Source organism: Microcaecilia unicolor, chromosome 4, assembly GCF_901765095.1.
Source record: "Microcaecilia unicolor chromosome 4, aMicUni1.1, whole genome shotgun sequence".
In the NCBI taxonomy this organism is placed as follows: domain Eukaryota; kingdom Metazoa; phylum Chordata; class Amphibia; order Gymnophiona; family Siphonopidae; genus Microcaecilia; species Microcaecilia unicolor.
This window is the reverse complement of record NC_044034.1, coordinates 59,280,533-59,308,313: the sequence shown is the minus strand read 5'-3', so window position 1 is coordinate 59,308,313 and position 27,781 is coordinate 59,280,533. Positions and strand designations below refer to the sequence as shown.

Genomic DNA, 27,781 nt, shown 5'->3' with positions numbered 1-27,781 from the left:
CCCTTAAAACTCCCTGGTGCTCCAGCAGATCCTAATCCCAGCCCCCCCCCTCCCCCAAGGAACCAAAAAAAAATCCCAGTGGTCCATTGGACCTTCATCCCCCCCTCCCCCCCCCAACAGCTCCTGACCCTCTCCATAAAAAAAATCCCTGGTAGTCCCAGTGGACAAGCCAAGGCTAGGCGATGTATAATAAAACTCATAGCAAAAGAATGAAAAGAACTCCCTCTTTAAAAGAAAAGATAAAACATTCATGCCAAAGTAACAAGGGAAAGAGTCAGAGTGCGAACTAGTCTCTGTCCCCAAAATCTTCATACCACCTCAAAAACAATTGAAAAAAAAAGGTTGGTTTTTAGGCCTACTTTAAAATTTTTGTGACAAAGCTCTGAGCTTTCTGTAGTGTAGCAAGACCTTTGCAACACTAGTTATCGTTGGGGGAGGGGGGGGGAGGAATGAGGAAGGGGCCTGAAGCGAAGCACTAGAATAGAAGATACCGTTAAATAAATAAGACAGATAGATAGATGGGCTCTTTGTAATGTGATACGAGTTGGGGGGGAGGAAAGGTAAGGCATGACTAAGTAAAAACACCCCGTGGTACGCCAGTACTTTGCACCCCCCCCCCCCCCCCCAAAAAAAAAAAAGCATGACCAATAGTATTCCAATACGGACAAGAACAGCATTTTTTTTTTCTTTTTCAGTCCCCTGCAGGACGTCGGTGTCTCTTTTGTACAGGCACAGGCAGTTCCACCCCTTTGACAATGACGTACTACCCATACACGGAGCATTGCGCAATCACAGCGGAAGCAGAGCAGTATAGAGTTCCTTGTTGGCGCGCTTGCGCGGAAGAATGTGGCTGGGCTCACTCTCGTCGTCACCATCCTTCCTTCATTCCCCAGATACCACCCACCATTGATCCCAGTACACGGGAGGGAGCAATAGACTGGATGTGGGGAAGGGAGAAAGTAGAGAGTTGTGGCTCGTCTGTAATAATAAGGTGAAAAAAAAAACATACCGTTCACGACTGTAAAAAAGAACTGGGTGGGGAGACCGCTTATTTGGCAGCGCTCTTATATTTTTACAGTGATCTGACCGGCTCAGTGCTAACGTGCTGCTGATGTCCACGTGGTACCGCATCTGCTTATCAGCTGTTTAATACAGTTGCACCAGAGAACGAAACAAAAGCTGGTGGGGAAAGGGTCCGGGTGGCTCACCCTTCTTTTGGATGCCGATGCATACGGTAACGAGAGGGCGCCAAACAGTGATTGGAGTGCAGGGAAAGGTTAGTTACAGTAGTTGCTAATTGCCGGCAGAATGACCTTTTGTTGTTTGCACTTGGCCGTTTTGTTGTCGCTCTTGCAGGCTCCTTTTCATAGCCGGGGAGCTGCAGCCGCAGAGCCCGTCAGTGCAGAGAGGAGTTTGGTGTGGGGACCGGGATTGCAGGCTGAGATCGTTCTGCCTGTCCGCTACTTCTACATCCAGGCGGTGAATGCAGAGGGCCACAATATCACGCATTCCCCAGGTACTGTGGAGCCGCTTTGCCTACACATACATGACCTATATCAATATTATGCCCGCAGGGCCGGCGTCAGTCCCTGAAAAGAACTTAGGGAGGCAGAGAATTTCCATTGTCAGGGGCTGAACTCAATTTTAACCTTGTTTTGATTGTGGGTGAAAATTTTGACCTTTGTACCCCTTTATAGGTTAAAACGTGATGTACTACTACTACTATTTAGCATTTTTATAGTGCTACAAGGCGGACGCAGCGCTGCACAAACAATAATAATAATGATGTAAATAAATAAAATAACTTTCTGTGTGATCTGTAAATCAGGGCAGCACCCAAAATCCTCCAAAGGAACAAACCACCAGAGGTATTGAAAAACAAACCTAAAACTTCATATGTAGTGGAAAGGTTGTGAACCTTCTAAAATAGTCTGTTAATTTTAACTAAGCCTAAATTCAAAAGATGATTAAATCATCTAAATCTTGAGCGCAGAGTAAAAAGGGAACACCCCAATAAATCAGATAAGCTGGATATATCTTGATTATTTATTTAACAGACAGACTCAATAAGTATATTTCTGTGAAAATAAGTATGTGAACCCCTTCATTCAGTAACTGTTGGCACCTCCACAAGCAACAATAACTTCAGCCTCTCACATTGCCCTTGAGGTTTTGCTTACTCTTTCATACCAAAATATTTCAGGTCTCATATTTGAGAGCATCCTGATATGAACAACTCACTTCAGGCCCACAACATTTCAATATGGATAAGTACATAAGTACATAAGTAGTGCCATACTGGGAAAGACCAAAGGTCCATCTAGCCCAGCATCCTGTCACCGACAGTGGCCAATCCAGGTCAAGGGCACCTGGCACGCTCCCCAAACGTAAAAACATTCCAGACAAGTTATACCTAAAAATGCGGAATTTTTCCAAGTCCATTTAATAGCGGTCTATGGACTTGTCCTTTAGGAATCTATCTAACCCCTTTTTAAACTCCGTCAAGCTAACCTGGCCAGCTCAAAACACTCTGTAGTAAATTTAAAGTAGTCTTTCTCCACTTTAACTTTGCCTCATGAATAGATGGCCTGTTATTCTCCTCTAGCATTTTCTGATGTAAAGCAGAACTCATGTTGTCATCAATAAAGGAAAACGATTTCTCTTTATGCTACCTCCACAATCATGCTTGATAGTTTGAGATGAGATTCTTACTTTGGAAGGTAGGGCTTGTTTTTCAGACATCAAAACTTTTGTAATTGTGACTGACAAGTTCAAATTTTGACTCGTATGAGTTATCATGGTGTTCAGCAAACTTGAGGCAGGCAGCAATGTTCTTTTTAGAGAGCAGATATTTCTTCCTACTTATTCTTCTGTAAACATAAGTGTTGCCATACTGGGACAGACCGAAAGTCCATCAAGCCCAGTATCCTGTTTCCAATAGTGACCAATCCAGGTTATAAGTACATGGCGAGATCCCAAAACTGTAAAATAGACTTTATACTGCTTTCCCTAGAAATAAGCAGTGGATTTTCCTCAAGTCCATCATAATAATGGCTTATGTATTTTTCTTTTAGGAAGTTATCCAAACCTTTTTTAAACCCTACTAAGCTAACTGCTTTTACCACATTCTCTGGCAGTGAATTCCAGAGTTTAATTACACGTTGAGTGAAGAAATATTTTCTCCAATTTGTTTTAAATGTACTATTTAATAGCTTCATTGTGTGCCCCCTAGTCTTAGTATTTTTGGAAAGAGTAAACAAGTGATTCACGTCCACCCATTCCATTCCACTCATGACCTCTGTCATATCTCTCAGCCATTTCTTCTCTATGCTGAAGAGCCCAAGCCACTTTAGCCTTTCCTCATAGGAAAGTCATCCCATCTCCTTTATCGTTTTTGTCACTCTTCTCTGTACCTTTTTAATTCCATTATATCTCTTGAGATGCGGTGACCAGAATTGAACACTGTATTCTTTTTTTTTTTTTTTTCCTGATGGCTGACCCATGAACCCTCACATTTACTACAGCAACAGAAGCCTGCAGATCCTTAGTTGTTTGGGTTCCTTGTGACTTTATGGATGATTTTTGTCTATTCTTTTGGGATAATTTGGGGAGGATGATCACACCTGCATAGAGTCGTCATAGTCCTCAGCTTTGTATTCCTTGCAGCCCAGCAAATGCTGGGAAGAAATTATACTTAAGTTGTTGAGAATGTCTGTCTGGGGCAAATTAACTCTAAAAAAATAATTGGAATGGTATCAGACTTGGCATGCAGGAAAACCATTGAAAAGACATATTGAGTTTGAAATCAGACTAGGTGTTCCAGAGAAATAAAGCTCTTCCCCCAAAATGGTCAAGTTCATTTCATTCAGAGAAATAGTTCCAGCTTCTCCAGTATACAAACTCTGATACATTGAAACATAGCAGCATATGCGCCCGGTATAGCCTCCCCAGCCCAACCGCTGCCCCCACCCCGCGAGCTGCAGGCTTCCCCGTCTGCCCTCAGCTGCCATTTCCTGCCATCTTCCAAATCCCCCGATCCCCCCGTCATCAATCATCTCACGTCTGCCCAGAGTGCCCGCCCCTCAGCTGCCCAATAGCCCGTTCCCTTCCTGCCCTCGCCCTAAGCCCTACCTTAAAATATTGTAATTTTCCTGGAGCGGGCGGCGCCGGCATTGCAAGGAGCAGCAGGCTCCAGCCTTCCCTCGCATGGCTCCGCCCTCTTCTGACGTATTTCCTGTTTCCGCGAGGCCAGAACCATGCGAGGGAAGGCTGGAGCCTGCTGCTCCTTGCAATGCCAGCTTCTTTTGGCATAACCTCCCTGTCTCAGCATCCGGCTGCAGCTTAACCCCACACTGACACTAACTACTTCCCCCTGCAGCTGCAGGCTGGATTATGAGAGCAGAAGAAGGCAGGAGGCAGCAGCAAGGGAGCATCTGGTACAAGTTTACCCAGAGGTAAGGCAGAGAGACAAGTCCGCTCTCACGCAGACAGTGCCACTAATCAGAGAATGTGACAGACAAAGAAGGACTAGGGCTATTCACTGATCCAAGTCCTGAACAGAGGAGAGATATGAAACACAGCAGGAGATATGAAAGAGGAGAGACTTGGAGAGTGCAAAAAGATATAACAAGAGATTGAGAGAGATAGGAAAGAAGAGACAGAGAGAGGGAGAGATTGATAGGTAGCAAGGTGAAGAGATAGAAGATGAATGGAGGTTAGAGAGATTTACCAGTTAAGGGAAAGGGGGGAAGAAGGAAAAGTTGTGCATAGTGTTTTGCAGTTGAGCGATTGTGGTTAGCATATGCTTTGAGCAACACTTTATTCTTTGACATATGATACATATCTAATATCTAAATTTAATAAAAGGTATTAATTGTGACTTATTTTTATTTTTTCTGTGTTATCAGCCAATTATGGATTTAAGCTCTACCCCCCAACCCTGCCCCCTTTAGCCTCCCCAAACAGTTGGGCCACCGACCGCCTATGCATAGCAGTTAGGGAGTTGCTTCTTTCAAACTGCCTTTGTCCTCTTCCATACTAACCTGGTTCTAATTACAGTAGCACAGCGTATGATCCTTACTAATTGGAAAAATTCTTTGTTACTAAACGAACACTTTTGGTGGCAATCTGTTTTGTTATATCATAAACTTGAATTGTCTTCAGCTAGTCTTACAGGCTCAATAATTAAGACAAATGTTTTATGGTCTCCAGTTGCTTCATATTTAGCTTCAATTGCTGCTGAGACAAATTAGATGATAATTACTACTAAGGGTAATTTTGTTTTTGTAGATATCTTTGTACATCTCCCTGGCACACTCTCTTTGTTATGCAATATCATATTTTGCCTTTTTCTTTACTGTTCTATGTTGTTAACACTATATTAAAACCAATAAAATATCATGGAAAAGAAAGAAAACTTGATATGGCTTTCTTAATGGTTTTTATGTAGAATGACACCTACTATGTGAACTGTTTGCTATGTCTGTGGCTTAGTGGTGGAGAAGCACAATAATATCTTTTGCCATGTCACAATGGTACACTGTGCTGGGTTAAACTATGAAAGACATCCTTTGAAATGTGTTGACCGTGGTATCCAGTGGTTAGATATGTTATCACACTTGGAATGTTTGGATACTACTCCAATCCATTCAAGTCCTCTTCCCTCCAGGTCAGAGACCACACAGATAGACACACATACAGAGTGATTGGAAAGAATTATATGAGCCATACTTTGCATGCTTTTTCCACTTGTTCCATTTGTGGAATGACAGTGGACGGATAGGATCGAGATGCTTAGAAATGGTCTAGCACTACCCAAGCAGATAAGCACATCAACTACTCTTTTTCATAGATCCTCTGAAAATTCTTTTGATTGTGGTATGAGTCTAGACATTTATATAGGACAGAATGCCCAAGCTCAGTTGTGCAGCTTTGCTCTGATTTTAGTTGTTGCTCAATTATTTAAACACCTAATTCTCATTAATTTTCCTAAGGAGGCTTAAGGGTTCACTTACTATTTTACATACTGATTATGAATTACTCTTATTGCTCCTAATTTATACACTGTGTCTCAGCAAACATGAGATTTGTTTAATTTACATTCTTTTTCATGTTTCACTTGTACATGCTTTTAGGAGGATGCTGGCACTGTATAGATCTGGATCAAATACATCTTTGCCGTTCTGTAATAGTTCATTGTTAGCTGTGGTATGGCCATAGATTACACCAAGGAAAAAGGGTACTGCCACCAGTTCAAAATTTAGAAGGGATACTCATCAAATTGATGGCGGTTCTGTATCTGATAGATAGCACCAGTTACTCCAGGAGAAAGTCTGGTTTGTGTCTTTTAGGGAGAACCTGTCTTGCAGCAGTATATTGCCTGATGTGTATTATGATCATTTGAACAGTGCTACCAGGAATACAGAGTGCTTTACAGAGACACATGATAGACTGTTAGAGGCCATCTAAGGGACCTTTTCGGCAGCTATGAAAAGATTTGGACAAATTCCTGAAGGAAAGGTTCAGCCATTATTCAGATGGACCACTGCTGATCCCTAAGGTTTAAGTAGCATGGAATCTTGTTACTTTTTGGGTCTCTGTCAGGTACTTTTGACCTTTTCTGGCCACTGTTGGAAACAGGATACTAGGCTAGATGGATGGATGGATCCTGTGGCGGATGAAGGTGAGCCGGTTGATGTAGTGTATCTAGATTTTCAGAAAGTGTTTGACAAAGTCCCTCGTGAGAGACTCGAGAGAAAATTTAAGACCCATACAATAGCAGGCAGTGTTCTGTTGTGGATTAGGAATTGGTTGATGGATAGCACACAGAGGGTGAGGTTAAATGGCCAATTCTCTCAGTGGAGGAGGGTGAATAGTCGAGTTCCCCAGGGATCTGTACTGGGACTGATACTATTTAACATATTTATTAATTATCTGGATATGGGAACGATAAGTGAGGTGATTAATTTTGCAGACAGCACAAAACAATTCAAAGTTGTTAAAATGCATGCAGATTGTGAAAAATTGTAGGAAGACCTTAGGAAGTTGGAAGACTGGGTATCCAAATGGCAGATGAGAGTTAATGTGCACATTTTATGGTCTCTGTTTTGCTCTTTAGAATGCCGCTCTCATAAAAAAATAGTAGCTGTAAAAGGAATTTTATGTTAATTACACTTTCCTTTTTCTCACAAAATAAAAAAAAAGGAAAATCGACATTTAGTGTGGTAATCAAAGCACTTTCGCCAAATGAATACATCAGGATCCATTCGCCTAGCCCTCTGGACAGAAATGATGGTTCATTCCTTATGCGGTATCGGATGTATGGCACCATCCAGAAAGGGCTCTTGATTGAGGTGCTTTACGGTGAGAAACATGTGGCGCAGTCTCCTTACATTTTAAAAGGTAATTTCATCATCTATTAATTTTAAAGTTTTGTTACTCACCTTAATGCAAGTTGTGCTCAAAGCAAGGTGCAACCAAATAAAAGGCAATTTATTTTATTTTTGTTACATTTGTACCCCGCGCTTTCCCACTCATAGCAGGTTCAATGCGGCTTACATATTATATACAGGTACTTATTTGTACCTGGGGCAATGGAGGGTTAAGTGACTTGCCCAGTCACAAGGAGCTGCCCGTGCCTGCAGTGGGAATCAAACCCAGTTCCCCAGGACCAAAGTCCACCACGCTAACCACTAGGCCACTCCTCCACTCCACATCACAAAGATCAATTGTATATAAAACACAAAGTACTGGTTTCCTTATCATTCTGCTAGACCAGTCCAGAGAGTGAGTAATGCTCCCCAACAGTAGGTGGAGCCAGAGAACACTGACAATTCAGTGATGTTATCACCAGTATAAGGAGAGATGTAGCCCTGGGACCAGCTAGTATTTCTCTGCTTCCAGCAAAAGGTGGGAAGTGAAGACTCACATGCAGACATTTATCCTGGAATTCCATTAGTCCTAGCTTTGGGAGCACAGGGAAATCCTCTTCTAGAAGAGCAGACCCTTAGGTTTTTGGATATTAGGGATTCAGACTCTCCCCCCCCCCCCCCCCCCCCCCCATTCTCTAGATCCCTGTTTCTGGGTCCTTCCTGAGAGTAGGGCTTTCTCTAGGTCCTAGGGCAGTGATTCCATCCTTGGTGCTAGGGAAGTTGAACCATATGTGTCTTGTATACTTCAGTCTCCATTCAAGTGAACACACAGCTGCAAGGTGGGGGGGGGGGGGGGGTGGGAGCGTACATGTGGACAGAGCATGGGTGGGTCCCACATTTACACACACAGCTTATAAAATACTATAAGGAGCAACATTTACACCTGCGTTTTACATGGCGTAAGTGATAGTTCCTAAGTGTTGGCATGCAAATGTTGACTTATACTCTATTCTATAATTGAATCTGGGCGCCCAGAGGCCTTGCATTTCAGCACCTAAATTTATAGAACTGCCCTGTTAGTGACCCTGGCGTCACCCACAGAACAAAGTGTACTGTTTTTCAAAATGTGATGTCCAATTACATTTTTTTTAGCGGGTTGTTCTGAGAGGACTGGGGTTGATGTAATTCTGATTATTAAAATCAATCAAACAAGATCTAATCAGGGGGCATAGGGGCATGAAAGTTAATTGAATAGAGTTGAAGGCTGAAGGTTTAGCTAAGGTGCTGATATACTTGCACTGGTCCTGTAGATAAAGTTCTCATCCTTTCTCTCATTTGATGTACTCTACCAAACAAAGCAGGCAAACTATATTCCTGTGCCTTTCCCTTTTAACCAACGAGTAACAGCTTACACATCTGTGAAATTTTAATTAAAGCTCAGAAAAAGATCCAGGGTTTGTTCACTGTTAGCTAAGCAGAAGGGCAGTTTTTAATATAGAGGCCACTATGGCTTGGAAAACGTTTTATTCAGTAAGATAAAATTGTCTTTGGAATTAATACAGTTTACATAATCAGCCCTTATACTTGCTATTGTATATTGTAAATCCAAAGGAATGTTTAAGGTGTTGTCCGTACCTTTATACCATTTTATTTTTTAATTTTAACAAAAAAAAAGTGTTTTGCAGACCTGACCCCCTACATCTATTGGGCAACTCTTGAAGTGGGAATTCTCTGGAGGACTAGGCTCTCTTTTTGCTCTTTAGACCTCATTTCTGCCAGATACCAGAAGCCTGATTGAAACCTTTACTCTTGATGGATGCCATTCAAATACACAGGAGGGATATACGGGCAAAAAAAAGACCAATTAGGGCCCTTGGTCTTCACTCCTGGTCCTTGATGGTTGGCGGCGGGTCAGGTTTTGTTGTATGCAAATATCTCTCATGCATATTCTTTAAGGATATCCTTGAAACCTGCTCCACTTGCAGCATTTGAGGAATGAGAGTAAAGACCAAGAGATTAGGCCAGTGGTTCCCAAACCTGGTCCTGGAAGCACCCCAGCCAGTCAAGTTTTCGGGATATCCACAATGAATATTCATGAGAGAGATTTGCATGCCCTGCCTCCACGGCATGCAAATCTCGCTCATGACTATTCATTGTGGATATCCTGAAAACCTGGCTGGCTGGGGTGCTTCCAGGACCAGGTTTGGGAACCATGGATTAGGCCATCCTCCTTTCTTTGCAGGAGATGTGTACCCAAATCAGTTCTCGGTGAGAGAATTACTGGCCAGGGTTGATAGATACTGTTTTGATAAAAAGTCGCTCTCCAATTCACTGAACAGGCAATAGCGGATATTCCTTGTTTTGTTTAGGACCAGTTTATCATGAATACTGTGATTGTCCTGAAGAGGATCCTTTGGCCTGGCAGAAAGCTCTTAGCTGTCCCTCCCAGGAGCATCAAATCACAAAGGACTTTGAGTCGTTTCCCAGCATCAATCTGCAGCGGATGTTAAAGGAAATCCCAAAGCGGTTCGCTGAAAAGCGTGGTGCTATTGTTCATTACACTGTCCTAAATAATCAGATCTACCGTCGTACTCTGGGGAAGTACACTGACTTCAAAATGTTTTCAGATGAAATTTTGTTGTCATTAGCGAGAAAGGTACAGTATCATTTGATCAGAGTTCATTTCTGTATGTTCAGATATACCAAATGTAGGCCAACGTTACAAGTGTGACATTGCATTTTAGCATTTCCATCCATCCCTGGAACAGTAATTCATATTTTGCAGCATCATACATTTATAGAAGGGCTAGTTTTCACTGTAGAGAACAGGGTTATTTAGATATAGACGTCTGATGCAGAAGATGAGCCTTCCATGGGAAGTGGGGATACAGGAACATATCAACAATTTAACTAAACATATTTTGAAAGTTAAGTGGATGGAGTTACGAAGTTATTACTGATTTATGTAGGTCTATGGAGATTATAACTTATAGGCTCTGACCAAGGGTCTTTGTAGAACTGGTGTAGAAGGAATATTTTATTTTAAGAGCCGATCACCTTAGGTGTACAGGATGCTTTTTGCCATTATCTTTATTCCCTCAAACAATTTTCCAAATGAGTATAATTCAACAAAACTAACAATAGGGAAGGTCATTTTCAAAGCTGTTTCTGTGAGTAAAGCAGAACGTTTGTTATAAAATCACCTGCCCTATATGTGTTATTTCACATGTGCTTTTTTACCCACTGTGGGGGTAGGCATTCATGGGAATGGGGTGGGGCAAGATTTGGAATAATACACATATCTGAGTTTTCAAAAGTCTGCATGTATCCACACAGATTTGCACGTACAAATGTGTGAAGATAATTTTAGAAAGACAAAGCTTACACATGCTGTTACTTGGAAATCCTATAAAGTACACTGAGTGAAAAGTGCACAAGTACCTCTCACCAGTGCAGCCAACAGACAATTATATATGGTGACTCTCAAAGCCAGTGTTGGTCTTTCCTTCCTTCAGTCACTCACTGTATACATTCATAGAGTCTCTGTTGACCTGACTTAGGTCAGTTAGATCTACTGTAAAGTTGTATTCCACAGTCCTTATGTTTCTTCTACTTGTATGTTGCATGAAACATTTAGGTCCGTCTGCCTGATTTTGAATTTTACATCAATGTTGGAGATTGGCCAGTAGAACATCGGAAAGTCAATGATACACCTGGCCCTCTGCCCATCATTTCTTGGTGTGGCTCTGCCGATTCAAGAGATATAATCCTCCCAACTTATGATATAACCCATTCAACACTTGAAACTCTACGAGGTGTTACAAATGACTTGCTGTCCATTCAAGGAAACACTGGTAAATATATCACAGTTTATTTGTATGGAAAATTCTTTGGATAATTGAAGACCATATCTTAGAATACTAAAATCAGTGTATCAGAATGAGTCTTTTGAGTATTGTTAGATGTATAGAATGAGAAAATAGTTCTGAAAGTTCTCACAAAGCAGTTTTAGGGAAAGACTGTCAATTTAAAAAACATATTCCATTATTCCAGATACTTGGAGTGGAGGAGTGACCTAGTGGTTAGAGCACCTGTCTTGACATACAGAGGTGACCAGTTGAAATCCCACTATTGCTCCTTGTGATCTTGGGCAAGTCACTTAACCCTCCATTTTCTCAGGTATAAACTTAGATTGTGAGTCCTCTAGGGACAGAGAAATACCCAGGGTACCTGAATATAACTCATCTCGAGCTACTACAGAAAAGCTGTGAGCAAATTCAAATAAATTATTTTTTAATCTGTGAAGATTTTAGATTACCTCACAATTTCTTTTGTTAGTAATTCAGTGTGAGTTGCATACTGGTACAATAGGTATTAGTTTGTCTCCAGAGAATTTCCAGTCTAATTTTGTATCTGTGGTAAAGGAGAGCAAAGGGATTTGCCCTGGGTTAGGAGCATCAATGGGGAGGCAGGATTTTGAACTCTGGCTTCCCTGTAACCGCTATACTATTCCTTCACTATTTATACAGTCTCTAAAATAACTAAGATGTAAGCTAGAGCACAGAGCTGTGAACAAAGAAACTTCCTATTGTGTTCTTTTGTGTGATTTTGAGAAAGTAGCTCGACTTGCCTGTTCTCAGGTTTAGAACCCCGACCATGTAAACATGTAATTTGTCTAGTGCAGTGGTTTTCCACCCAGTCCTCAGGGACCACCTGGCCTGTCAGGTTTTCAGGATACCCACAATGAATATGCATGAGAGAGATTTGTATGCAGTAGAGGAAGTGCATGCTAATACATCTCACGCCTATTCATTGTGGATATCCTGAAAACCATACTGGCCAGGTGGTCCCTGTGGACTGGGTTGAAAACCACTGGTCTAGTGCACTGCTGTACATATTCACATCAGCCGTATAACAAATATTTCTATTTACACTTGAGACTTTGTTTTTGAAGGTATTGATAATAAAACACGGGGAACTAATGATACAGAGAAGGTGACTATCTTCACCTGAATATCAGAACTTTCAGGAAATTGTTTTTTTTTTTTGTCTGTTTTCTACCTGATGCATTCTGTAGGTCCCCCCTGGAACAATAAAACCGAGCAAGCCTTTTTCAGAGGTAGAGACAGTCGAGAGGAACGTCTTCAACTAGTCCTCCTTTCTAAGAAGAATCCAGACCTACTGGATGCTGGAATAACTGGGTATTTCTTCTTCCGAGAGAAGGAGAAGGAGTTAGGCAAGGCTCCACTGATTGGTTTCTTTGACTTCTTTAAGGTATGGCACTTATTGGAATTCTATGGAATTGCACCAAGATTATGTCCTGCCATGACTGCTAACGATATACAATCACTTTTCTTTTCCTGTGCTTTATCAGTCTTGACAACAGACTTGCTTGCAAAGTATACTGTAGGACAGGGCTCGACATACCCCAGGTGCCAGGTTGCCATGGTGACTGAAAAATCAGAACTGGCACATAGCAGTGTACAGCTTGGTCAACGCTGCAGAAAGAACATCAGGCTCTCCTTTTCACTTTTCTCTTACCTTCCAATGCAGAACCTCTGTGTGTGCATGCAAGGCATACGTCTCTCCTCCCCCCTTCCCTGCCAAGGTCCAGTTCACCCTAGAGACAGCAGAAGAAGAGAAGAGCGGTTGCGTGTTAGACAGCAGCCTCCTCTTTTGCCACTCATTGCTGAAAATAAAATTTGAACCACGTGGTTCAAAATTTACTTTCAGCAACGAGCGCCAGAAGAGGAGGCTTCTGCCAGACAAGCAGCCGCTCTTCTCTTCTTCTGCTGTCTCTAGGGTGAACTGGACCTTGGCAGGGAAGGGGAGAGGAGAGACGTATGCCTGTGCGTGCACACACAGAGGTTCTGCGTTGGAAGGTAAGAGAAAAGTGAAAAGGAGGAGGAGGAGTGGCCTAGTGGTTAGGGTGGTGGACTTTGGTCCTGGGGAACTGAGGAACTGAGTTCAATTCCCGGCACAGGCAGCTCCTTGTGACTCTGGGCAAGTCACTTAACCCTCCATTGCCTGCCGCATTGAGCCTGCCATGAGTGGGAAAAGCACAGGGTACAAATGTAACAAAACAAACAGCTGCTCGTTTTTCCTTCCATTGTCTTTACAACAGGCTGGACAAGGGGAGGGGGGACAACAGTGGGTGTTGTGTTCCGGGGGCAGGAGGTAAGGTTACCAAACATCCCAAATTTAAAATAAAATTCCCAGCTGAAGCACCTGCCATAACCATCTATCCCTGATTCCAGCAGGGACAGAGGTTCAGAGAGAAGCAGAGGTCAGGGTCCAGCAGTAAGCAAATGTGCAGCCAGAGGCAGAAATGGTAAGCAGCAGGAAGCGAATACGTGTGGTGAAGGTAGTGCTACATCCCTACCCCCTCCCTGTACACAAGCTTCCTTTTAGTAAGAGGAAGTTGAGGTCAAATGAGGTAGTGGGACGCCGAGGGGGGGGGGGGGGGCGGGGGGGACAAAATTCCCCGGGCCCGGGCCTCCAGGGGGGCCCGGCGCCGGAGTCCCACCCCACCCTCTGTCATCAGGACCTCGCACCTCCTGGGGCCCTGCGGCGCTTCCTGGCGCTCCCTTCCTCGTTGCGACGCTCTCATCTTCATTTTTCCCAGCCGCCCTGCATGTAACAAGTAGCAGCGGCAAAAACGCAGGCTCGCCTCTTCTTTAAGCCCTTCCCCTTCTCTTTCAGCATGCAGTGATGCAATTTCCAGTTTCCGCGAAGGCGGCACAGTGCACGCTGAGAGAGAAGGGGAAGGGCTTAAAGAAGAGGCGAGCCTGTGTTTTCGCCGCCGCTGCAACTTTTTAAATGCAGGGCGACTGGCCTGGAAGGAAGGAAGGGCTGTCCTTCGTTGTCTTCATTTGTGGGTAGCATTTTTATTTATTCTCACTTATATTTTCAAACGTGCCGGCTTGTGCAGCATAGGAATGTATACAGAGGAAGTATAATAACGGAACAACTTTTTGTAGTAATGTGTCATTTGGAGGGGCTGTTTATAGGGACTCTCTAGGTGTTGTATTCGTGCAGGCATTTTTTTTCTCCTGGTAAAGGGCCACTAAAACAGACATCATTTATGAGATTCAGGTGCTCAACACTTAGAGTTTTTATCTGCTTATTTATTTACTTATAACACTTATGTGCTGGAAACCTGAGGGCACAGCTGGGGCTGGGAACTGAAACTCGGGGGAGGGGGTGAAAAGGGGGGTAAGTTGGGGCAAGTCACTGGACATGGAGGGGAAGGGAGGGAGGACAGGGAGCAAAGGAGAATCACTGGGGATGAGTAGGGAGGGCAGGGGAGCGAGGAGAGTTGCGATGGATGGAGGGGAGGGGAGGAGAAATGCTGGACATGGAAGTGAGGGAAGACAGGAAGGAGATGCACATGGATGGAGGGGAGAGGAGAAATTCTGGATATGGATGGAGGAGAGGGGAGAGTTGAAATGCTGGATATGGATGTAGGGGAGGGAAGAAAGGACATGAGATGAACATGGATGGAGGGGAGGCGAGAGAGGATAAATGCTGGACATGGATGGAGGAGAGGGAAGAGAGAGGAAGGAGATGCATCCTGACGGAGATGAGGGAAAGGGAAAAGAGGAGAAAAACTGCACATGGCTGGAGAAAATAGGCAAAAGCTGGATCCACTCTATACCTCTTCCAGTCAAGTCCGCAGAGGACCCAGCTTTTACCTATGGATGTAGGGCAAGAAATGAAGAAGAAAGGAAGAAAGTAAAGAAATAAATGGAAAGGAAACCCTGGAAGTGGAGTTAAGGGAGCAGATAGCAACAGAATCAGAGACTGGGACCAACATGATCTGAAATACAGTCACAAGACAACAAAGGTAGAAAAAAATCATTTTATTTTCATTTTAGTGTTTGGAATATGTCCAGTTTGAGAATTTACATCTGCTGTCTTATTTTGCAATGTATAGCAATGTTCTGTTTTTCTGGTATTGTGCGGCATGCAGAATCTGTATGCTAATTTGGTTTCTGTCATTTTGGGTATACTGGGGAGGGGTGGGTGGCTCTGAGAACTGGTCTGCACAGCTCCCTGCAGTTGCTAAGACCGGCCCTGTCCATTGTCGACCGTCTGCCACCAGGCCGGGCCCCCTGCATTGAAATCACAGCGCCTCTCACCTCCGTGTGAAAGCGCTGCAGGCAGCAGCAGATCTTCTCCCTTCGGGCTTCCTTCCCTCTCTGTGTCCCGCCCTCACGGAAGTTACGTCAGATGAGGGTGGGACACAGGGAGGGAAGGAGGCCCGAAGTAGGGAGGCAATCTGCTGCTGCCTGCAGTGCCTTCACATGGAGGTGAGAGGCACTGTGATTTCAATGCAGGGGCCCGCTGGTGCGCGGAGGAGGGAGGGGTGGTGGGGGAGCGGTGGTGACCTTGGGGGGGGCCCGGGGGGGTGGCCTTGTCCTGGGCCTGGCCCAGTCTCTCGGTGGCCCTGGTGGGATGCAGCAGTGCCATCAGTGCATGCATCTGGTGTAACCAAGGCTTTGCCTGCTGCACTCTCATTACTGCAGCTCCAGCCTTCTCTCACAAGATTTTGGATTACATTCATGTCCAGCATTTCTCCTCTCTCCCTTCCCCTCCATCCGTGTGCATCTCCTTTGTCTTTCCTTCCCTCCATCCTTGTCCAACATTTCTCCTCTCTTTACTGCCCTCCACTCCATCCATATCCAGCATTTCTCCTCTCTTCCTTCCCCTCCATCCATTTGCATCTCCTTCCTGACTTCCCTCCCCTCATCCATCCATGTCCAGCAACTCCCCTGCCATCTCCTCCATCCTTCCATATACAACAAATTTCCTCTGTCCCCTGCCCCCTCCATCCATCCATCCATGTCCAGCAATTCTCCTCTCTCCCCTGCCCTCCCCTCCATGTCCAGTGGTTTCTCTTCTCTCCCCTGCCCTCCCATCCATCCATGTGCATCTCCTTCCTCTTCCCTCCCCTCCATGTCCAGCAACTCTCCTCTCTCCCCTGCCTTCTCCTCCATCCATATCCAGCAAATTTCCTCTCTCCCCTGCCCTCCCCTCCTCTCCATGTCCAGCAATTTCTCTTCTCTCCCCCTCCCCTCCCTGTCCAGCGATTCTCCTCTGCCCTCCCCCTATGTCCAACAATTCTCCTTTGACCCCCACCCTCCCCCCATCCATGTCCAGTGACTTTCCTGGCTCCCTCTTTTCAGTCCCTGAGTTCTAGTTCCCTCCTCTCCATGAATGTCCAGCAACTCTCTATTGTCCCCTGCCCTCTCCTCCATCCATATCCAGCAAATGTCCTCTCCCCCTGCCCCCTCCATTCCATCCACCCAGCAATTCTCACTCCTCTGCCTTCCCATCCATGTCCAGCAATTTCTGTCCCCTTCCCTTCCAGCGATTCTCCTCTGCCCCTTCCCTCCATGTCCAGTGATTTTGCCTCTCTCCCCGACAGCCCTCCTCTGCCTCTCTGTTCCTTCCTGCCCCCCCCCCTCGTGCGTTTAAACCTTTTATTTTTAGCAGCAACGACAGTGAAGAAACCAGAACAGCAAGCAGGCTCGCCTCCAGCCTTTCCCTTCCCTCACAGACAGTATCCCGCCTTCCTTGATGACGTATTTCCTGTTTCCGCAAGGGCAGGACACTGACTGTGAGGGAAGGGAAAATCTGGAGGCGAGCCTGCTTGCTGTTCTGCTCTTCACTGTCGTCGCTGCTGAAAATAAAAGATTTAAACGCGCGGGGGGAGGCAGGAAGGAACGGAGAAGAGGGCTGTTGGGGAGAGGAGGGCGGGAAGTAGGGACCGAGAGCGCGTTGTGCCGGTCCTGCATTTGGGGGGGCAGCCCATGGTGAGGCATCAGACTTAGGGTCTTTTACGGTGAGACAATGGCTTCTTCCTTCCCCTCACCCTTTCCAGTGGCTCAGTCCAACCCAGCCCTGCCTAATGCTTCTGTAAGCTGTTCCCGTGGTGGTCCAGTATGCCTTCTATCCTCTTAATTTACAGTCTCAAATCGGCTGTTTTACCAAGGTGATGGCTCCTTTAGAAATCTAAACAGCCCTATACAGGTCAAAAGAGCTAATCTGAAATTGTGATTCAGGAGGGAGAGGTGACAGGTTGCTGGATGACTGGATTACCAGAGTGCCGGGCAGGGCTGGCTTGAACTAGGCAGCAAGGGAGGTTGTGTGTGGGGGGTGGAGGGTACCGAGTTATGATGTCTTTGTGGTACTAACTTCTGGAAAATAAAAGGTTTTTTTTGCAAATAATGGAATGTGGCTCAGGGACCACAATAATTTTTTCCAGTTACTTTGAGCTTTCAGATAATGAGTTTGTCAGATAAAAGGTGCTGTGCTCTACTGTGTTCCTGAGCTGTTACAAGTATAACCCAGTAATTGAAACGCAGGGTTCAGATTGTGATATGGTATCCAAAATTGGATAGATTTTGAGTCTAATTAAGATAACTACTTAAAGTAATTTAGTAGGCAAATTAGTTACAAGAAAACCAAAAAGTAATTGAGTAGAGATAAGTTTATAATTTAATGCATGTTTATAGATGCAAGTTTTTGGGACTGCTGAAGTCTCTTCCCTTGGCACTAATGTACCTGGGATAGACTCACTTTACATTTCCCAGTGAGTTTAGCTCTCTGTTTTATGTTTGATTCCCTCCTGCTCCACCAATCCACACAGAGTACACTTTGGATCCCATCTTTTATCTTTTTTTCATGCATTTTTTCTATTTCTAATACATTTTTAATGTTATACAGATAATCAGAGCAGTGTAAATAGCTGTTATTTTTCAGTCTGAATTACTTGTGCTTTTGTTTCATCTTTGCAGTATAAATACCAAGTGAATGTAGATGGTACAGTTGCTGCATACAGATTTCCATACCTGATGCTTGGGGATAGTCTGGTGTTGAAGCAGGATTCACCGTACTATGAGCACTTCTATAATGCCCTGAAACCATGGAAACACTACATTCCCTTTAAAAGAAGTCTCCTCGACCTTCTGGAGCACATTAAATGGGCTAAGGTAAGATGTGCCATCAGCTACAATTAAAGAGTCAAGAGAGAAAAAAAAGCTGCTGTATTGAGTGAGCACACAGGACTTTGTGTCACACTGATCTTTTACAACTTATGGTGTTTTGCTAGAGCACTTTGATATAAAGACACCAGTCAAATGTTTGTCTGTGATGCTAGACAATGATGAGTGAATCTATAATTTAAAAGATTCTAAGTTGAAGTTAAAATGGCAATAAACAGTGTATGTAATTGAGAATCTTGGTATTGGACTTTCCTCCAGAGCAGTTCGCTTATACAATCCCAGGACTCAGTTTTGTTTTTATTTTTTCCATTTACATTTTTACCTGTTTTTTTTCTCTCTTTGTTGCTTTTTCTCCACTTTCTTCTGTCTTTTCCGCTCACACTTTCTGCTGTTACAACTTTTTTTTTTCCTCCTAAGGTTGTTGTTTTTTTTCCAGCCTTTACTCCTGTACCATTCTTTTCCCTCATCTTCTCATCCTCTTTTTTTCGCTCTTTATCCTATTTGATCCCTGCTACAGTTTTCCTCCCTCTGGCCTCTCTCTCTCTCTCTTCTGTTTCCTAGCTCTGCCTCCCACATTCTCATGCAGCTTCACCACCCAACTTTCCACCCTCCCTCATTTCACCTTTCTCTGCCTTCTATCCCCAGACTTCTGTTCTTCTCCTTTCACCTCCATCTTTTTTTTCCCCCTATCTCCTCTTCATGTTTTCCTCCTTCCTACCCCATGGGAAAAGAAGGAAAATGACACCTTTATGCCTTACCTGCTGCTTTCTGTTGCCCATACCAGTAACCAAATTGATGATTTAAGCAAGTGGAGTCCCAAAGTGTCACTCATTCCAGGTAACAAGAGGAGACATGAAACAAGGCTTTCCTCTGCTTTCTGTCATTTTCTTGCTGTATGGGGGAAGGGCATCCTGCATCACACCACCACTTCCTCCTGGTTTGTATAGTTCTACTGGCAGGGCTAATCTGACCTTTCTCATATCCGCAGAATTTCAGGGGAGCAGGAGTTCTGTATATAATTCCCATGGGAAAACCTGTTACTTTCACAACCAACATTATTATTATTAGCATTTGTATAGCGCTACCAGACGCAAGCAGTGCTGAACACCTGTCACAGAACGAATACAGTACTGTTTTAGCACTGCACAGAGGATAAGGGTCAAACCAGTATGAATTTTAAAAGTAGGCTGTAATATTTTACCTGACCAGTAGAGGTCAGCAATACTGACTCGTCAAATGGTCTTATCTGCAAAATGTATGTAAAAATAGGTAATAATTTACATAATTATGCAGCTCATCTCAATTCCATATATACACACAGATAAATAACATGAGTTAAAATGGACAAATGTCTATGCATAGCCATTAACGCCACCAACTTGCCACTTTATCACATGAAATTTAGTGGTGGGTTTTAGAAGGACATACAAATTAGAAATTCTGAGATATCCAGGTGGGGACATCTCAAGTTCTGCTAGTATTTTAGAACGAGATTTACTGACGTAGAACACAGGAACATGCCATCTGCTTTGTACCATTCAGATGTGTATAAGTCATATTTTAAGGTAAAATAAATACTGAAAAAAATTTCTTTTGTTTGATACTAACCCTGATCCTAATTTGACATCTTTTACAATCGACCATCATATATATGAGCTATCATCTGAAATTAAAATTCTGGGAATTCTTATTGATCAATCTTTAACATTTTTTCCCCAGATTAATAGTCTGGTTAGGAAATCTTTCTATTTATTGAGAAAACTTAGACAAATACATACATTTTTTTTACAACAGATCAATTTAGATTGGTTCAGGTACTTGTACTGTCGCAGTTAGACTGTTGTAACATTGTTTACTTGGGTTGTTCAAAGCAGTTAGTGAAAAAGTTACAATCGATTCAAAATAGTGCACTTCGTTTGATCTTCTCACTTATAAGAAATGCTATCATTTTTTTTTTTTTACTATATTTCTTAACATTGGCTACCAACTGAAGCCAGGATACAATTTAAGTTCTTTTGTATTCTTTATAAAATTTTATTTGGACTGGCTCCAGACTATATGTATGAACATGTTATGTTTAACATTCAAACAAGGGTACATAGGAAGATTACTTATAATCCTTTTGGTTATCCTAAATTACAAGGAAAGAAGAGAACGAAAATATTAGATTCTTTACTGTGGCAAAATTAGATAGAGATATTTGTCAAGTTTTGCAGATTGTAGATAATTATATGGATTTTAGGAGAAGGATTACAACGATTCTGTTTTATAAGTATGTGACTCACCCAGCCCAGGAACACGTTGATAGGATGCGGTCATTTGTTTTGATTACTTGAGTTTAAATTTATTTTATGTTTGTTTTTATTAGATTATGTAATTCCTAGATTTGCTCGGAGTATCTTTTATTTTAAACCACTTAGAACTGAATAGGTACAAACAGTCAACAAATTCTGTTGTTATTATTATTATTATGCTGTGCCATGGCCCCAGTGGGGTGTGATCTGTTATTGTAGTTTGGTTCTATTGGTAAATAAAGAAATAATCTAGGACAAACACCTTAATGCACCCTATTTACCTCCAAACTTCTCTGCATGCAGTTTAACATTGATAATGGCCTCTTTTATGTGCTTCTTAAAAAGAATGATGTGCCAGAAGAGGAATCCAGGGGCACGTTTTCGGGGTAATTGCATTAAAGGATCTCAGCATATAGAGCAGCATTTTATGTGCTTAAGTCAGCGCTTATAAGCTTGCCAGGTGTCTCTGTGTGTGGAAAGTCGGCACAGAGATACATGCGTAAGAATTCCCGGCGGTGGAGAGGGTGTTGGATTGGCACTTAGAAAATATGCACACTTGCAGTGGCATAGGAAGGGGGGGCGGTGGGGCGGTTCGCCCCGGGTGCACGCCACTGGGGGGTGTCGGCGCCTCGCTGGTTCCTTGCTCTCTCTGCCCCGGAACAGGTTACTTCCTGTTCTGGGGCAGAGAGAGCAAGGAACCAACAAGGCGCCGACACCTCCAGTGGCATGCACTCGGCGGATTGGCTCTCCCGCTCGCCCCTCACCGCCTTCAAGGTATGTTCTCGCGGGGGGGGGGGGGGGGGGTTGCGCTACGGAGGGGGGAGGGTGCGTCGCGCTGCACCCGGGGGGTGCACAGCGTCGACCCGCCCCGGGTGTCAGCTGCCCTCGTGACGCCACTGCACACTTGCACTAGTTCTTATTCACATATACATGTAGGTGTCTTGTGTTTGCCTACTATCCTTGAGGTAATTTTATAGAGACGCTTAAGTGCATAGGCACCCTGTAATAAAGTTACTTACTTTTGTGTGCTGTTTAAACTTCCAGGAACATGATGAAGATGCTAAAAGAATTGCCAGAGAAGGACAGTTGCTTGCTAGAGAGCTCCTACAGCCCCATCGACTGTACTGTTACTATTACAAAGTATTCCAGGTCAGTATTACATTCTACATTGCAAAGCTGTGCCTGGTTGTTATAGAGGGTAATTTCAAAGCTGTTTCCAGCAATGCTTTACCAGGAAAAGGGGCTTTTATAGAATTGCCTGCAATATGTGTGGTTAAAGTTAACATTCCCAGGCTATCGACTGACTTCACTGGCTGAATAATAACCTCATCCAGAAAGTACATCAACTCTTAACTACAACGATCCTGGTTTTGCCCATCATTCAGACTTCAGTTTTTGCTGGGTTTAGTTTTGTAAGATTTCTTATCATCCAAAGATTAATATCTATCATACATTCTGAAAGTTTTCTTAATTCCATAAAATGTTTGTACTCGGTGGAATGTGAAGCTGTATATCATCTGCATAAATTCTATATTCTGTTAAGAAAGAACAAATCAATTCCCTTAGGGGCCCTTTTACTAAGCTGCAGTAAAAGGGACCCTGCACTAGCGGCTGCGGCCATTTTTTCTTCGCCCCAGGGCCACTTTACCTCAGTGAGTGAAAAGGCCCCAAAAAAAGAAATGGCCAAGCGGTAAGTTCACCCGTGCCACGTGGCCATTTCGGGGGCGGGGGGATCACCGCCACCTATTGAGGTGGCAGTAAGGGCTCCTGTGCTAACCTGGTGGTAACCGAGTGGCGTGCGGCACTGCCTGATTACTGTCGGGTAACCCCTGCGCTACAGAATCAGACCTGATTTTCTATAGCGCCGGAAACGGAGCGCGCTGGGTGTGGAACTACTGCCGGCACCCTCGTTGGGCTGGCGGTAGTTCCAAGTTGCCACATGGCAACCCTTTAGTAAAAAGACCCCTTTGAGCAAAGTTAGATATTATGTAAGACAGGGGAGAGTGCTGAATCCTTAATGTTCCCCTCACCGTCGCAAAGGGCCATTACTGAATTAGACTGAATTCTTCATTAAGACAACAAGGACTCAGCTTCCGGGCTCAAGGAGAGAAATGGATTATTGGACCATCCCGTCATCATCTCCCAATTTGGTGAGAGAGCAATTTCTGGTAGAGTACAAATTATCAAGAACTCAGGACACTAAAGACCCTTATTGACATCTACCATGACCTGACTAGAGAGTGATGTCTGCACGGGGTGCATGAGCTTTGGATGCCATCATTTTGGTATCACTGTTTAGGTATTGGATTTTTGGACACCCAAATGGTGACATCTAAAAGTCTTCTGTTTTTTCCCCACACTGACCTCTGGTACTGGTCGGCTGAGAGCAGGTTCTGTGGTTGCTCACAGCTTCGGCTGGGGATACTTGGAACAGAAGGGAGATGTGGGCTGCCCTAGGCTGTACCTGTGAGGAAGGACGGTTGGAACAGGCTTCCTGAACCATCCTCCCTCATAGGCTCCGCCACATGTTCCTTCTGCTCCAAGGATCCCTGGCCACAGCAGTGAGCTGCCTTCGCCAATAAGAGCCGGAGGTCAGTGCAGGGGAGAAGTAGAGAGAGGCGTTTTAGATGCCGCTGTTTGGGTGCCCTAACATTCTATTTGCTTTCTTAGCCGCAGCAGCACACTGAGCAGAAGGTTTCAATGTATCAACGACGACACCTAGATCCCTTTCTTGGTCCATGACTCCTAACGTGGAACCTTGTATGACGTAGCTATAATTCGGGTTCCTCTTTCCTACATGCATCACTTTGCACTTTTTTCACATTAAACGTCATCTGCCATTTTAGACACCCAGTCTCCCAGTCTCGTAAGGTCCTCTTGTAATTTTTCACAATCCTCCTGCGACTTAATGATTTTGAATAACTTTGTTTCATCAGCAAATTTTATTACCTCACTAGTTACTCCCAACTGTAGGTCATTTATAAATATGTTAAAAAGCAGTGGTCCAAGCACAGACCCCTGGGGAACCCCACTAACTACCCTTCTCCATTGAGAATACTGACCATTTAACCCTACTCTTTGTTTTCTATCTTTTAACCAGTTTTTAATCCACAATAGAACACTACCTCTTATCCCATGACTCTCCAACTTCCTCTGGAGTCTTTCATGAGGTACTTTGTCAAACGCCTTCTGAAAATCCATATACACAATATCAACCGGCTCACCTTTATCCACATGTTTGTTCACCCCTTCAAAGAAATGTAGTAGATTGATGAGGCAAGATTTCCCTTCACTAAATCCATGTTGACTTTGTCTCATTAATCCATGCTTTTTGAATATGCTCTGTAATTTTGTTAATAAAATAGTCTGTACCATTTTGCCCGGCACCGACGTCAGACTCACCGGTCTATAATTTCCCGGATCTCCTCTGGAACCTTTTTTAAAAATCGGCGTTACATTGGCCACCCTCCAATCTTCCGGTACCACGCTCGATTTTAAGGATAAATAGCAAGTTTTCCAGGTCCTGATGCAGCAAAGCTTCCCTCCCCACTCCCCCACCCCTCAGCATCATACTACCACTACCGTGGTTGACTGTTGGTGTGATATTCTTACTGTGGAATGCTGTATTTGCTTTACACCAGTCATAATAGGACCTGCACTGTCCAAAGAGTTCCATTTTTGAGTCATCTGTTGATAGAACATTATCCTAAAAGGCTTGGGGATCATCTAGGTGTATTTTCGCAAATATGAGATGAGCATTGATGCTACACTTAACAACAGCTTCTGCCTTGCTATTCCCATTAATCCCATTTTTGCCAAGTCTCTCTCTTATTGTGGAGTCATGAATACTAACCTTATCTGAGGCTAGAGAGACCTGTAGTTCTTTGGAACTTTTGGGATGTTTTGTGACTTCCCAGGTGAGTTGTCACTCTGCCCTTGGAGTAATTTTGGCAGGTCGGCCACTCCTGGGAATATTCACCACTGTTCCAAGTCTTCTCCATTTGGAGATCATAGCTCTCACTGTGGTTCGAAGGAGTCTCACAGCTTTGGAAATGGCTTTGTAACCCTTTCCAGACTGATATTTTTCAACAATTTTTTTCCTCATCTCTTCTGGAATTTCCTTTGATCGTGGCATAGAGTTTTTTTTTTTTTTTTTTTTTGGGGGGGGGGGGGTTGGTTTTTGTTTTTTTTGGTTTAGATAATTTAGTACAACTGTGTTCGCTATAAGAACCCAATATAACCCACATCAAGAGATTGAGAGGGAGAAAAAAGCAATAAACAAAAGGAAATACAAATATATGCGGGCTATTCCAAAATTAAGGGAGTGTTTTACTAAAGTGTAGTAAATGTTTGCACTTCCTGCACCTTAACAGCAAAAATTAATTTTGTGGTAAGTGCAAAGACTGCACTGTAATTGTTGGGGGTATGCCTGCTATGTCCTCTGTAGTTATCGCCCAGAAATGTTCATCAGCATGTATTAACTTTGGTCACCGTTAGCATGGAGGCGCTAAGTGAACCTGCACTAACTGCATGAGTCACAGTACGTGGTATATATCCGGTGCTTACTGCAGTAAGCTATCCACGCCCTTCTTCCAAGTAAGGCCTTCCTAGTACTCGTCCCCTAACATAAAATGCACTTACTCCAGGATCCTATTCTGGATTTGCACACGCAACTTAATTAGTTAACAATCAGCGCCAATGCCACTTAATAAGCAATTATTGGCTCTGGCATTAATTAGTATTTACGTGTAGAAATGTGTAAGCAGGTTCTAGAATGTGATGCATGTAAATTCTAAGTTGCATAGTTGAAAATGGGAACGTGGCCATGTGGTAGGGGCGGATCGTGGACGTTTCTGAAATTTATGCGCGTGGTTATAGAATACACCAGGTCTGGGCCTAATTTAGGCATCATCATTTACATCAAGTTTTACTTGGCATAAGTCCCCATGACTAAGAATTTACTCATGCAGACAGGCGCTTGGCGTATTCTATAAACTGCACGGAAATTTAGGCGTACTTTATAGAATATGCCTAGGCGTATTTTGTTTTGGCGCCGATTTCTTTTAGGTATCATATAAATCTAGTCCTTATTGTGCAAATTGGTGCGTACTAACTGCTAAACCACCACAGTACCTGTTGTCATATTTGTGTTGATTTTGGTTGGAGTAGTGGCAGAATTGGTGAGAGACGTGCATACCCGCACAGAGTATACATATAGGATGGAATTCAGTACATGACGCTAAAAAAATTGAGCGCTAAGGAGGAGATTCTATATACAGTGGGGGAAATAAGTATTTGATCCCTTGCTGATTTTGTAAGTTTGCCCACTGACAAAGACATGAGCAGCCCATAATTGAAGGGTAGGTTATTGGTAACAGTGAGAGATAGCACATCACAAATTAAATCCGGAAAATCACATTGTGGAAAGTATATGAATTTATTTGCATTCTGCAGAGGGAAATAAGTATTTAATCCCTCTGGCAAACAAGACCTAATACTTGGTGGCAAAACCCTTGTTGGCAAGCACAGCGGTCAGACGTCTTCTGTAGTTGATGATGAGGTTTGCACACATGTCAGGAGGAATTTTGGTCCACTCCTCTTTGCAGATCATCTCTAAATCATTAAGAGTTCTGGGCTGTCGCTTGGCAACTCGCAGCTTCAGCTCCCTCCATAAGTTTTCAATGGGATTAAGGTCTGGTGACTGGCTAGGCCACTCCATGACCCTAATGTGCTTCTTCCTGAGCCACTCCTTTGTTGCCTTGGCTGTATGTTTTGGGTCATTGTCGTGCTGGAAGACCCAGCCACGACCCATTTTTAAGGCCCTGGCGGAGGGAAGGAGGTTGTCACTCAGAATTGTACGGTACATGGCCCCATCCATTCTCCCATTGATGCGGTGAAGTAGTCCTGTGCCCTTAGCAGAGAAACACCCCCAAAACATAACATTTCCACCTCCATGCTTGACAGTGGGGACGATGTTCTTTGGGTCATAGGCAGCATTTCTCTTCCTCCAAACACGGCGAGTTGAGTTCATGCCAAAGAGCTCAATTTTTGTCTCATCTGACCACAGCACCTTCTCCCAATCACTCTCGGCATCATCCAGGTGTTCACTGGCAAACTTCAGACGGGCCGTCACATGTGCCTTCCGGAGCAGGGGGACCTTGCGGGCACTGCAGGATTGCAATCCGTTATGTCGTAATGTGTTACCAATGGTTTTCGTGGTGACAGTGGTCCCAGCTGCCTTGAGATCATTGACAAGTTCCCCCCTTGTAGTTGTAGGCTGATTTCTAACCTTCCTCATGATCAAGGATACCCCACGAGGTGAGATTTTGCGTGGAGCCCCAGATCTTTGTCGATTGACAGTCATTTTGTACTTCTTCCATTTTCTTACTATGGCACCAACAGTTGTCTCCTTCTCGCCCAGCGTCTTACTGATGGTTTTGTAGCCCATTCCAGCCTTGTGCAGGTGTATGATCTTGTCCCTGACATCCTTAGACAGCTCCTTGCTCTTGGCCATTTTGTAGAGGTTAGAGTCTGACTGATTCACTGAGTCTGTGGACAGGTGTCTTTCATACAGGTGACCATTGCCGACAGCTGTCTGTCATGCAGGTAACGAGTTGATTTGGAGCATCTACCTGGTCTGTAGGGGCCAGATCTCTTACTGGTTGGTGGGGGATCAAATACTTATTTCCCTCTGCAGAATGCAAATAAATTCATATACTTTCCACAATGTGATTTTCCGGATTTAATTTGTGATGTGCTATCTCTCACTGTTACCAATAACCTACCCTTCAATTATGGGCTGCTCATGTCTTTGTCAGTGGGCAAACTTACAAAATCAGCAAGGGATCAAATACTTATTTCCCCCACTGTATAGTTCCTAAAAAAATCAACTCTGAAATCAGTGCTGACTAATTGGTGCCTAAATAGAATATTCTTAGTTGATATCTCAGTACCTTTTACACCAGCAAAAACATGGCATAAATCCTGGCGTGTAGATTTGCGTGCCCTGGGCCATATTCTCTATGTGTGTAAATTTCGGAATGCCCATGAAGCGCCCATTTCCCCACCCATAACTACGCCCCTTTTTTGCCTGCGCACTTAGACGTTC

General features: G+C 43.8%; 1 protein-coding gene across 1 annotated transcript in view; it reads left to right on the top strand.

The window, feature by feature from the left end:
- The first annotated feature begins 860 nt into the window (after positions 1 to 860).
- POGLUT3 (protein O-glucosyltransferase 3) overlaps positions 861 to 27,781 on the top strand; it is a 28,961-nt gene continuing 2,040 nt past the window's right edge. Inside the window, exons 1-7 of the mRNA XM_030200274.1 lie at positions 861 to 1,516; positions 7,204 to 7,401; positions 9,740 to 10,026; positions 11,008 to 11,224; positions 12,448 to 12,644; positions 18,173 to 18,367; positions 21,718 to 21,822. Coding sequence (XP_030056134.1) covers positions 1,309 to 1,516; positions 7,204 to 7,401; positions 9,740 to 10,026; positions 11,008 to 11,224; positions 12,448 to 12,644; positions 18,173 to 18,367; positions 21,718 to 21,822 — 1,407 coding nt within the window. The 5' untranslated portion in view covers positions 861 to 1,308. The remainder of the gene's footprint in view (positions 1,517 to 7,203; positions 7,402 to 9,739; positions 10,027 to 11,007; positions 11,225 to 12,447; positions 12,645 to 18,172; positions 18,368 to 21,717; positions 21,823 to 27,781) is intronic.